Source organism: Mastigoproctus giganteus, chromosome 7 (genome assembly GCF_048544385.1).
Source record: "Mastigoproctus giganteus isolate SK-2022 chromosome 7, ASM4854438v1, whole genome shotgun sequence".
In the NCBI taxonomy this organism is placed as follows: Eukaryota; Metazoa; Arthropoda; class Arachnida; order Uropygi; family Thelyphonidae; genus Mastigoproctus; species Mastigoproctus giganteus.
The window spans coordinates 195953127-195966674 of NC_143581.1; the positions used below are offsets into that span (position 1 = coordinate 195953127).

At 35.6% G+C, this 13548-nt stretch overlaps 1 protein-coding gene across 1 annotated transcript in view; it reads right to left on the minus strand.

Annotated features, from left to right (window-relative positions):
* Positions 1-5204: 5204 nt before the first annotated feature.
* LOC150083521 (protein spitz-like) overlaps positions 5205-13548 on the minus strand; it is a 32219-nt gene continuing 23875 nt past the window's right edge. The window contains exons 3-7 of the mRNA XM_090377330.1: positions 12077-12248; positions 11475-11536; positions 11253-11358; positions 6760-6862; positions 5205-5643 (exon numbers count right to left, since the gene is read on the minus strand). Of these exons, the coding sequence (XP_090233456.1) occupies positions 5536-5643; positions 6760-6862; positions 11253-11358; positions 11475-11536; positions 12077-12248 (551 nt within the window). The 3' untranslated portion in view covers positions 5205-5535. The remainder of the gene's footprint in view (positions 5644-6759; positions 6863-11252; positions 11359-11474; positions 11537-12076; positions 12249-13548) is intronic.

A 13548-nucleotide genomic window follows, 5' to 3' on the forward strand; every position in this document is an offset into this window, starting at 1 on the left:
GTGACATGGTGGAAACATAGTGCGCTAATGTGCTTTCATGTATCGTTTCATTGTTCTGTAGTTAAATGTCTTTTCACAAAAACATGTTGTACCGTCCTTTTTTAAGTAGTTGCATTCTTTGTAACAGTAACTCTCGAGTATATAATTAATCTCGAAAAAATAATTTGGCATTTTTGTGGAGAGTAAGATCGATAAGGGTAATGATAGTTTTGTAGTACTGTACTTTAAAACAGCGTTCTTAACCTTCTACATTCGGCTAAACTTAGTTTTACTGTTCATAAGAACCTTATTGCCCTTAATCAGTTCTGATCTAAAATATCCTTAAAAACCACATGGAGGATCACAACACACTGGTTCAGATCCACTGCTTTAAAGAGTATATAACATAAGTACGCTGCCTCTCCAAATTACGCAGACATCAGTAATTTTGAAGATTTTTGATAGATTTTTATTAAAGACGTTAGCTATGTGCAAGCCCGTTGGTCTGAATTACAACATAGACTCCTTTTGTGGAAGTCTTTTGCACAATGAATATGACACCATTCCCCCTTCGATGCAATTTACAAGCATATCACTTGTCAATGTTTAGAATTACAAAGAAAATTGTACATTCTTGGGACAGTGTCTGGCTCAAAAATGAGACGGACTATTTCTTAAGGCTGTAGATCCGTGAAAGAAGGCATTGTGCAATACCCATTTTTTAATTAAAGAAATGAGAGGGGGAAAAAAATTTCAACCGTGAATCTTCTAATAGAAATGGGTACTATTCCATTCTTTTTAATGATTATTCCCCCCCCCCATTTTCCAAATGGGGGGGAATAATCATTGTAGTGTACTTAGAATAAGTATATTTCCAAATGTAGTGTACTTAGATTAAGTATATAGTGTGCTCAATTTAAGCTATAATGTACTTAAATTGAGGAAGAGAATCTCTTCATTAAGTTGTGATATATAAACAGACTAATGGCATTTTTTAATATGGACCAGGTTTTACCAATCACATTTTCTGAGAATGGTGTGTTTGCTCACAGTGGCATTCCTTACACCCATTCAATGGGTGTATGGAATGCCACTGCTATTCTCTAGATTATATATTCGCTATTCTCTAGATTATATATTGATATTAACTCACCCAAGCGTGCGCTCATAATTGTTAAGTGTGTTATGTCCGTAGAAGTGTGTTCATGGTTCAATTTACATATTTTGCTGGCCAAAAACCTGGAATAACTCACGGTGAGGCGCCTTACATCCTCCTACTGAGATCGACTAACTACAGCCTCGAATGAAGAATTTTAGAATTCCTCCCATCATTGACGGGATCGAACCAATTTTTCTCTCAAAACGAGCGACAGACGGCGATGTATAGTATTCCCACAGGGGTCGCTATTCTGTTGAGAGATCGGAATATAACTTATTTTTTGACTTCAGCAAACAAGTAAAAAAAGTTGACTTGTTTGCTGAAAACAAGTAATCGAACCCAAGGTACTGCCAGATAAGATTTTAAGTATTTCCGTTTGATGATTTAATTTGATAATAAATATATTGAAAATGCAAAATGTTGAGTTAATACTACGGTTACACATTAAATATACTTCTACAATACATGCAAACTTGTCATTTTACTTTATCTGGATCTATGCTGGATTCTGTGACCGATTTGACTGTGATATATGTGATTCGAGGAGATTGCTTATAAAGGTCAAAAATAAGATTTCAGATTAACATTCGGCAGCTAGTTTATTTAATCTGTAAATGCCCTTCCAGTGACATGATTTTTATATATATATATATATCTCATTTATATCACTTAAATTTTTCTGTCAAAAGAATCAAGGAATTGTTAGAAAAAAAAAGTGTTTCTTCGGGATTTAATCACATATAAACAAAAATATACGTGCAGTTCTTTTCTCCGTTACACTGCTGCTTCATTTGCTACCGTCATGCTTGTAATATCCTGATTTAAATTGTCAGCTAATCAATTTACACAAACATCATTTAATTTCCTATTGAAAAATTAACTCATTGAATTTTGATTAATATCATAAACTCGATTCCATGTTGAGACTTTTTGAATTATATATGATTTATCTTTGTAGATGAAAAACTCGCCTGGAACCCAGGCACCTGCAAGAAAACCTGATTGAAGTGTTTAAAGCTTTAAGTAGATTGAGTAAACTATAGGCTGATGGCATCCTTACTCTTTCTCGGCTGACACGCATAGGAGGCACAGATCCAAATTGAGAAGTTATGGTTGTAGGACAAATGTGCAAAATTTGCTTTCAGCCAGATATCATTGCTGTAACGAGCTTTCATCTGGTATTGTTGGAAGTGAAGTGGGTCGTTTGAATACATTCAAGGGAGGCTTAGACAAATTGTTAGAGGCGATGTATAGATGAGGGTTTTTTTTTTTTTTTGGCTGATGCTGTATAAGCTTGCTTCCTTGCGTCATTCGCCATTACTAAATGCTATTCAAAAATGGCTCTCATAATGTACAATAGAAGATTGAAATCTTCAATTTCATTTATTGTGCGATTTTTGTTTAGTTATTTATATTATTTCATTTATTATTATTTTTATCAGTTTGATCTTTCGTGTTCCAAACAAGACGTTTATGAATGGTCAGTTTTCCATCTCTCGTTTGTGTTGTCGTCTGCAGCTCCAGCTTTTAGTGTGTGTTTGTGCGCGGAATTTTTCTATTAAAACGCGCGCGCGCGCGCGCACACACACACACACACACACACACACACACAAAATCTGTGTCATCACAGTTACCAGGCGTCTTTCTCTAAATCGAGAGCGAAGTTCTCGTCGCTACGGAAGGCAACAGGGTGATGACGTCAGACAAGGCTCTCCCATCTTTCAGCAGGTTAAACATCCTTATTTGTAAGTCGGGTGGAGAACCATAGAGCCAAAGCCTGTCGGCACACCCAACTTTTCATATTCGGAGAGAGACGAGGCATTTCAGTTTCGGCTGCGTTTGTTTGTGTGTATATATATGTACGCGCGCGCGCACAGACAAATGTATACATGTGTGTCAGACGTATGCTTGCACATTCATAATCACTTATGTCAGTTGTACTGTTTTTTTGGTTTTTTTTTTTTTTTTTTTTTGCTTTCTTTAAGATTGTTGTGACAACAGTTATAGAAAAATAAAGCACACAAAACACCATAAAAGTTTGTTTACATTATTTTTTCACAATTCAGGACACAGATACAACTTAAATAGGAACTGAGAACAGCTTTCCCATCCACAGTGATTAAAAAAATTATCTCAAACAATTAAGTTATTTTATACGTTAAATCAAGCAAATTAACTTATGTACAAAGTAAACAAATCGTACCAGTGGTACAATTGCTAACAGGCATAGCGTAACATTGTCATACTGCCACACCGGAACATCTTTACAATGATCCATTGGCTGAGAAGAGGAAAAAAAAGAAAAGAAAAAGAAGCAAAGAAAACAGAATTTCATAAATAAACTAACTTCAGCGTTGAGCTTTGTCTGTGTCCGAACTTGACCTGACCTGCCAAGTCTCATGCGGAGCCAGCCACAATTTCATTAACAGAATACACATACACACACACACACAATTGATTTTATATACATATCTATAAACATGTATTTAAACACGTGTCGATATGCACAACAATCAAAATATCGTGTCCTTGTTTGGATTCCGTACTCTCGGAACAAGCCAGATGAATGTTTGTTATAAAGGTTTGTTATAAAGCAAGTCCAACATTGCCATACACATTTATAACAGTCAGACATCGGGAAAATTTATAATTACATACTTAAATAAGTTTTTTTTTTTTTTTTTTTTACAACAATTAAACCAGAAACAATGAAAGGCTATGAGGCGCCATCTGCCGGCCTTTTCTATGCATTTAACGAAACAGACAAGAAAGTATGCGATTTCAGCGCCGCCCTTTTCCCTACGGAAATAAGCAGATTTTTAACAATAACAGTGTCATGAAAAGGGAGATTTTTTTTTTTTTTTTTTCGTATAATAGTATTGCTTTATATGCAGATTCCCCATATAAGGAATATCTGCAGTCTGCTAGACTACGTATACATAGCAATCACAAAAGTTTGTGGTTTGCATTTTGGGGTAGATATTAATTATTTAATTAAAATTAATTTTTATTTTGACAACTTAAAACAATTTAATATACATTTAAAAATTAAATTTAAATGTGAAAAATTATTCAAGTTAAAAAGTTTTAGATTTTAAAAAAATAATAATTTTTAATAATATTGTAGATATGGACAGTTTAAAATTTTTTTTAAAATATATAATATTAAAAACGCGGTTTTAATTATCTTTCATTACCCAAGATTGTCAAAGCAGACAGTACGAATTTCTTTTAAGAAAAACAACCCTTTAAAAATTTAAAAATCTCAGTATTAGACGTATAATATAAGCATTAAAAAGTGAATTTAAAAATAACAAACATTAGAACAATAAAAAATCGTTTGCAGTAAAAGACCCTGCATTAATAGCATTTCCATAGCAGAAGCCAGCGTCATTAATAAAAAGAATAAGAACTTCAAAAACTTTTACTATATTATAACAGAACATTGTATATGCATAGCCTAAGTGAAACATTAAATCGTGGGAGGGAAATATATTATCACAGTAAAATATTATTGAAACAATTTTCTCATATTAATACATCCATGACTTCACCCATCATTTCAACTTACTTATCACCTGTTGCCATAGTAACGCTTTTCAAGATCGTTTTTAGCAACTAAATTTCCTTTCCACTTACATATTTTTTATATTAAATTAACAAAGAGCAATGATTTAAGTGACTTCCATTTTCATTTGCAATCTGCCTCATTATCACTCGAATTTTCTTCTTTTTTTTTTTTTTTTTTCTGTATATGACTGAAGCAACTGGCGGCATGGTCAAGACGACGGGAAATCAGTAAAATAAAATAAAATAAACTCACATAAATTAACCCTATCAAGTGTACAGTGATTGGATAAAGTCTCTGAATATTATCAGTAAAATAAGTTCTACAGGAATATATGTCACTAGAAAAAATGTCTTTGGCCAAAAAAAAATTTAAAAAAAACGTTGACGAAGGTTGATGGATTCCTCCTATAGTTCATTTGCCTGCTTGTAAGAGACAACAAACACACAAGTACTTTTGTTCGTAAGAGCACAAATAACCTTGGCAAACTTTGGAATCTCTTTATTAAAAATGTCTCCAAAGAGGCTAACTGCAATAAAGTTTCTTGTAAAATCTCTTTGGACGGACTATAGTGACTCGTCTCTCTTTACGCCTGGGTGAGAATGACCGCTCAAAGAGCGAGGAGGGGGGGGGTTGCCACCATAACCACACTATTCCACTGTAGGCCGGAGTAGGAAAAAAACACCAACCACATCACCTGGGTTAGGATTCGAGAGACAAAAGATGGCTTGGTTTACATGCTGAAAAGGAACGAAGCAAAAGTCTGCTTGCAAGTGACATCAGCGCCACCTGCCGTGGAATTATTGACTGTGTGATCACATAAGTACTGCTATGGGCCACTCCCTCGACTTATGGTTGATATACATGTAGGTAGATGGGTTGCAGAGAAGGGCGATACTGCATAGGGTGCTCTCATGCTATGCCCCACTTCTGGATCCTGAAATAAAAGATATTACAGTTAGAAATCAATGAATATATCTGTTGTTTAAGTATTAATACTGTCTTATTAATAACTGTTATCTGAAACATTTATCTGAAGCAAGTGATGCAACAATAAGGTGACATTGTTCCTGGACTAATGCCAGATATAAATAGCCTGGCACCTTGACGCACATATTTTTAGACCCTAAGTAAGATCGCGGGAACTCAGTCTGAGGGCTCGCGACCTTATGGACTTAGCAGATATTGCGCACTGCAACCTGATCTGGCCTTGCTACCCACAAGGACCTGCGTCCCTCGTCGGGAAGGAGCCTGTTATTGAAATTTTGTATTCATCAGGAGAGTGCTCATCGGTGAAATTTTGCTACCATCTACCCCTATCCACCACTGATTATTAATATGGTAACGATGCAAGCAGATCATTCTGTTCAAATAACCTTCGTAGATCAAAAATGAAGGTGTTTGCAGAATTAAGTACGCCAGGCATGTTTGGCAGACAAACTAATGCAAACTCGGCTGCAAGACTTAAAAGCGTGTTTAGAGTTGTTTCAAAAAATACTGGATTTTCTGTGATTTATTACCTGCTGAAACGCGAGTTCAGCATTTTGATCCAGTGTTCGAAATCGTGAGACTCATACAATAATGCTTACAGAAGAAAGTAATTTCATTAATTGATTAATGAAAGGCACTAAACTTATTTTGAGTTTATCCTAACGGAAATCCTATATAAGATATTTCAAAAACGTTTAACTAACAACTATTAAAATTGATATTTAATTAAAATTATTTCAATTATTAAATTGTTCTTTAAAAGTTTTTAGTTCACTGATAATTTAAATATTAAAATTAAGAACCTAATAAATAATAATTAAATTATTTAAATAATACTATAGTAATCTATTTCACTATTTAAAGATTTTAAAAATTGTTTATTATTAGAAGTAACATTTTTTTTTCAAATATAATCTTTAACTTATATAAAGTTTATTCAAATTATTTAAAAAGCAGTAAGAAAATATAAAGTAAAAAAAAAAAAAAAACACATTCATTACATATAAATGTTATATCGAAAAATTGCCAGAAATATGGGTCAAGTATCTGATTTTTTACTTACCAAGGTAGCTATAAATTGGTTGCACTCAGCAGAAAACTCTACCCGCTTCCTTTCCAGGATTTCTGGGTACTCTTTCATCATCCTGACTTTCTTCCACCTTCGTCTAAAAATAACAATATATGTAGCTTGATCACTAAATACCAATTCATTTTAAAAAGATTACGATATATACTACTTAGATACATAACCTATTACTTAATACACGTCTTGGGTGGGGGAAATGATTACACAAGAAAGTGTCCATTTGACAATAGACACTTAGAATATGCAGAAATCCGAGCTGCATTTTTCTTATCAAGTTAAAAAAATAACAATTTAATCAATACATTAATAAATCGAGAAGAAAAACGTCAAGGAAGAATCTTCTGACAGTGGGGAAACTATCCTAGAAAGTTGGCTTCTTTTTTAAAACAGACGCTATCGTAACAGAGTGGTTAATCCAGGTACACACACCGCGTGTTCGAATCCCCGTGATGCCACAAAATACAGTACTGTACACGTACTGTTCTTGTAAACTATTCTGACACTACGTGGCCGTCCGGGAATATAAATGCAATAGAAAATCTATTTATTTATTCACACCACCCCATGATTTCATCGCCCCCACGCCTTACCATCTTCGCCTCTGTTATTGCACGTTGTGAAGTTTGGCGTTGTGATGTGTCTTTTGCTGTAACCATAGCAACACCTCTGTACTAGGCTAGACCAACAGTTTTTGTGCGCAAGTGGGAGGGCATGAAATTGCAAAGGTGGACAACGCCTCTACCGGTAGCATTAGTCTGAAGTCACGTTAACACATAGGTCTGCTTGCCTATCCCATTCATCACCTCTCTCTGGTAAAAATACAAGGAAAGGGAGAACAGATTAGTATCTGTGATGACCTCATCCTTTTTGAACGTTTTTTTTTTTTTTTTTTTCAACAATAACAAAAAATAGAAGGAACAAAGCACGTGGATTTTACCTGCGAATGAATCTCACAATCAAAGGCCTTTAAATGATAGAAAATTAATAAAAAAAAAAAGATGCCTCCATTGACATAGAACTGATAATGTGGTATTAACAATAACAAAATGGAAGGATATGAGACTCTCTGCAGACCTTTTCTATAGATGTTAATGGACCAAACAAAAAAGGTGACTGCAATCTTAGCACCGCCTTTTTCCTCATAGAAATAAGTAACTGTGCAAGAGGCCTCCATAATAAATCTGTTAATAATAATAATAATAAGTATTATTATAATAATAACAATAATAAAAAATAACTGTCTAATGAATTTTTAAAAGTCAAGACATTTTCTAGCTATCGGGATTAAATAAATATAATGTCATAGTATATGATGGACATAGCCTCTTCCTGTGCATAGCTTTGAAGTAGCAAACTGGATTTGCTACTTCGATCTCATATTGTGAAGGCATTTCGCTTCAAGTTTCATTGGTTTGCACAACTCTGAATGGTAAACACTTCTTCAATGGAGAAGTAACTGCTATTTATTTAAAGTTTGTTTGTTTGTTGTTGTTTAGGAGCATTAGCAACTAAGGCCATATTGCTCCGGGATATTCGGTGGTCATTCCCTGACCTTTCCGCATTTTCCGTATTTGGTGGTGACGGGCTCGAACCCCGGTCTAATCAAGAACAGAATGCTACGCACTACTGCTCCTTCCCACCTGGCTACGGAGGCGCCTATTATTTAAAGTACATGCGACTACCCAGGGTTGTCGTTGTTAAGTCAAGGGGAAAAGCCTCAAGACATGACAGATATAAAAAAAAAAAAAAAAACGGCATATACATATCGGGCATAGCCTCTTTCGGCACATAGCCTTGAGCAAACAAGATTTGCTACGTGTTTTTTTTTTTTTTTTTTTTTTCGGGGTGGGGGGGGAGTTCGCGTGCTGTTTTATTTCAGTTTCATTTTCTTTATCATTTCATCAATTTTATTTCAATCTCTGAGAATAAATGCATTGAAGTATATATAAAATTTAGAGGTTCCCTAACTTTCTTGATTCACTGCGCCCTTAGTGTCTCAGTAATTTTTCAAGGCGCCCCTAGGTCAAACGAAATACCTAACAGTTCCGTTTATTATGTAGTGAGGTCCAAACAACTTAATAAGTGATGTTTAAATTGTGAACTACCTCGAGCTAGTAGTTCGCGCGGTGTCCGACAGATGTCGAGTATCGTTGTGTTTCCCTCGAAAATTTTAAATATCCCGCGGCGCACAGTTTGGGAACTGCTGTATTAATTTATAAAAGTATGTATACTTTTACCTATAAATTTATGTCAAATATGGTTATTTTGGAATGGGGTGTAAAATTTTTATGAAATATTTTCAGGAGGCGCAAGGTATAAAAGTTTGGGAACAGCTGCTCTACACTTAATCATGTCTACTTCATGCACTTTACCATCTCAAATCTCACATATTGTAGATATATGTCGTTACTGGGTTGTTCATCCTGACTGGAGTCTTTTCATTGGGTAGGTACCTACCCAACGAAGAGACTCTAGTCAGGGTCGAGACCATAATCTGGGCAGTGGCATACATTATTTTTTATGCTTCTATTTAGCGTGGTGTAATACTAAGGAAACTCGTTGCGAAGTGCCAATATGAAATCGATGCAATTAAGTAGCAAACAGTTTTCTCAGAGCTATGTACAGAAAGAGGCTATGTCCGACATGTACTGTGACTTTTTATAGCTTTCATAGCTTCTGGCTTTAACCATGTCTACTTAATCATATACTTCATGTGTACTATAAATGTCATTTATACTCTGGGACGACCATACAGAAAAAAGGAATTTATGAGTACAGCAATTAATTGTTAAATATGTAATCCGTACTTATTATCCTCGTGCAGAATCGGAAAAACAATATGCGGATCTCTCTCTCTCTCTCTCTGCACACTGACTTCCAAATTCGACTTGTTGTCGTCTTTTGTCAGTCGCTTATTTTTTCGATAGAGCCAGCTGTTGATCACGAGCATTTTCATAGCTATCATAAGGTCATAAGTTAAAAAAATAAATAAATTTTCTGTTAATAACAATGGAAGAATCCTATTATTCAGCTTTTTTCAATGAAAACGTTTGACCACATATCGCTTTTACACTGAAAAGCCTTTCTTGCAAACCGACCCCCCACAAGAAACTATAGTTCATCTTTTTTCCATCAAGACGGCACTAAGGCTGCAGAAAATCAGAGCCAGGATGCAGTATTTCTGCCTCCGAGGCAACCACTTGGAAATGTGTCCCCATTCCTCGCCAGATATATTATATAGACTTATACCCAGAGGCGAAATTATCGATTCCCCTTCGCCAGATTGCTCAACGTCCCCTATGTGATCTTTAACAACCATACCAAACCAGCCGTATGGTTCACCTGACACCTCTAACTCGGCAGACCTGGCGAAATGGTAGTTTCGCCACTTCTTACACCATTTAATTCTTTAACTCGTGTGTCCCTTCCAGCTTGTGCCTCGGTCGTCACACTCCTCTCAGTTCAGTAATGAATACTTCCTTGACATTTGCGTAATTATTGATTTGCAAAAGTCAGATAAAATTTCGAAAACAGTTATCAGTCTAAAAAACTAAAGGTCAGAACGTTGATATTATGGAAATAAACAGATAATAATAATAATAATAATATGCAGAGTAGTGGCTAAAAAATTGCAACATATAAAAAAAAAAAATTTCGGGAATGTAAATATAAATCGCAGAAAAACATTTGTCAGAAAGAAATTTTTACACAGTATTATCCAAAATATATTCTTTGTAAGATTAAATGATGATGTAACAGGCTTTTGTTAAAAAAAAAAAAAAAAAAAAAACAAGACGTCCTTATCCCATCCGAAGACTCCAGCACTCAGAACCTTTGAGAATTCCCTCATTTTCCTAATTAATATTTGTAAATTCGTATTTCTTTTCTTCAAAATAAAGTTTATTTTTCCAATAAAGTATTATTACTATTATTTCTAATAATAATAGATATCAAAACTTATGTGAATATGCAGGCTGTCCATAAAAGATCTGAACGATTTCATTGAAGGGAGCACCCGAAGGGGGAGTCAGAACGGGCATGGTTTTTTATAAACATAATTTCTTATTATGGTCTTTGAAAACATTAAAATGAAATGCATATTTTTCAGCTGTGGCCCCTCAAAATTTCACCTTTGGATGATCACTAGATCCACCTAGCCCGCTTAACTCTCAACTAAAATGCTGAATCTACTTTTGGGACCCCCCATACAATCTGGGCTCCAAAACTAGATAGTGTAGTTGACATTTATACTGACTAACTAGGCTAGTGCAGTTACGGGACGGTTAGGTTTATGCAGAAAGGCCGCTCTGACTGTAGACGTTTAAATGACTTTAAATTGCTTTTAAATAAAAAAAATTTAATTTATAAATTCGAAACTACATTGCAATTTTTTGTCAGCTGTTCTTGTCGTCTTATACGACAGTGCTCTAAAATATTAATAAACAGTTGTTAAAGAATAAAATTCTTACCTGACATGCATGTAAAAGGTTAACGATACAAAAACTACAAGCAGAACAGCTATGGTCACGCCTCCTGCTATGCTTGCTGTCTCTATCATGACCCGTTCACGGGATGCTGTAATAAGAAGAGAATTCCACTTTAGATAATTGATAGATAGAATAGGGTTGATGGTATTGCATTAGTGGTACTTCAATGACAATACAGACTGAGAATTGCGACAGAATACTTACGAAGATAAGATCCATCCAAGTCTTTAAACTCACACCTCTGTCCCATGTACCCATCTGCACATCTAGAAAAAAAAGAAGCAAATAAATCTATAAGAAAAACGGCATCAAATCAATTTTTAATAATTTAGTTTTTACATTCATTTTTAAAATGCGATAAAAATATTTCAGATCAATTTCAAATGTTTAATATTGTACTCGTTACACAGCTCTCTAAGATTGTGCGTACTTTTAGAATGATTACCACGATAACCAAATACGATATTCATTTCAGGTTGTTTAAGTTATAGAAATTAGCAAACTTTTAAATCAGTTGCCATAACAACCAAATGTTAAGTTCATGTTGTTTAGTGTATAGGAACTTGACTTGGCGCATCATAACCATAGTTGCTCATGTGTCATAAAAACTAAAATCGCTCCTCACTTTGTTGGAATACATTGTTAACTGAACGCTAAGTATTCTTTGGGTTCTAGCAGACGACCAGGCGCGTCTTCTGCTATATTTTGCAGAGTCAAAATGGTAAACACTTCCCAGTTAAATAATAACACAAACACATAGATGAACAATTAAAAAAAAAGGGAAAAAAATTAAATGAAATACTTACTCGCAATTGTAAAGTATGGAGTCCCTGATTTTGACGGCAAAGCAGGTAGCGCCGTTCAGACAGTACCATTTGGCGTAGGCCTCCGGGCAAGCGTACGTCTGGAAGGTGATGTTAGGCCGCATAGTGGGCGAAGGTGGGCGAGGCTTGGGTGTGGAACGCGACGAGCATGCCTCTGAAAGAAAAATGCGCTTGTTAACTGTATGATCGTTTCAGAGATTCACTTGCTGTAACCTCCCCTTCATTCTTTGGCCCCTTAACCCCTCCTCTTTCACTCCATGAGGTCCAGAATATGGCAAACCGTAGCCGATTGGAAATAAGCTGGTGGGAGAAGATAAACGGCAAATGTGGTCTTCATTCGGCGGTGTCTTCGGAGGTCAGTGGGAAGCAGAGCAAGCGAAAAAGGGGTTAAAGGACCAGAACCAACATATATTTTTTTTATAAGAACGCTGAAAATTATGCAAAATTTATCAATAACATATAATTTACATAAGCAAACAATGTATTATTAAATATGAGACTAAAAGAAGCTTATCAGTCCGTCGCACTGCATGATGGGATTAATTTTGCCCAATGGACGACACAGATTTGTATAGTTATAGTACAATAGTACAATGCAATGCTTTCGGCATTAACATTTCTAAACGTGCACAACATAAGCATACAGTCGATTTTATAAATCGTTCATTTCCCATTCTCAGTCCCTCCTCCAAGCAACCATTTTTATGTTTTCACACCTCCTACAAACTCCTAACAGAAGAATTACAAGAATCCATCCTCAACTCATCACCTCTTTATAGCTCAGGGCAAATTATTCCGACCGCAAATTGCAGGTCTCTTTGCTGGCTTATAAATATTAAACGTATTTCGTCATGGCTTCGCTCGCTTTATTGCGTATGTGGGTTGTAGGTGGGGGTTTTCGAGTTTCGGTGTTTGACTGTTGCCTGTTAGTACTTACTACAACCATGCCGATTACCGTAGTAACGTGAGAACTGGTCAAAGTGAACACGGAGAGCCTCAGGGTGTGGCTCTTAAACAGCAGGGGACCCCGCTGGCTTTCTCTGTGTTGTAAAACCGCGGGAAATCTGCGATTTAATTGGTCACAGAACTGGCTACAAAGAGGCTTGGTGAGTTAAAATTCTTTCATTAATACCCCGATGAACTTATTGTTAATCAGAGTGATTTAACAAGTGCAGTGGTGAAACTATAAACTTTACCCCCCATTTCCCGAGAATTCCGAGCGACTCCACGGCTGATTTAAAACAGCCATACCTTATTAACTGTCGACTCAATCTAACCCCCTCCAGGTGGCGGTATGGTAGTTTCGCCACTGAACAAGGGCAACTTAGGCTAATAAAACTATATCTATTGGCGTCCGTTGGTCAGTAACACAGAAGTAATTATTCATGAACGTTTCATGACTCTCCGATCATTAGAACGCCATATAGCATAAATAAATGATACTTATGTTTTAC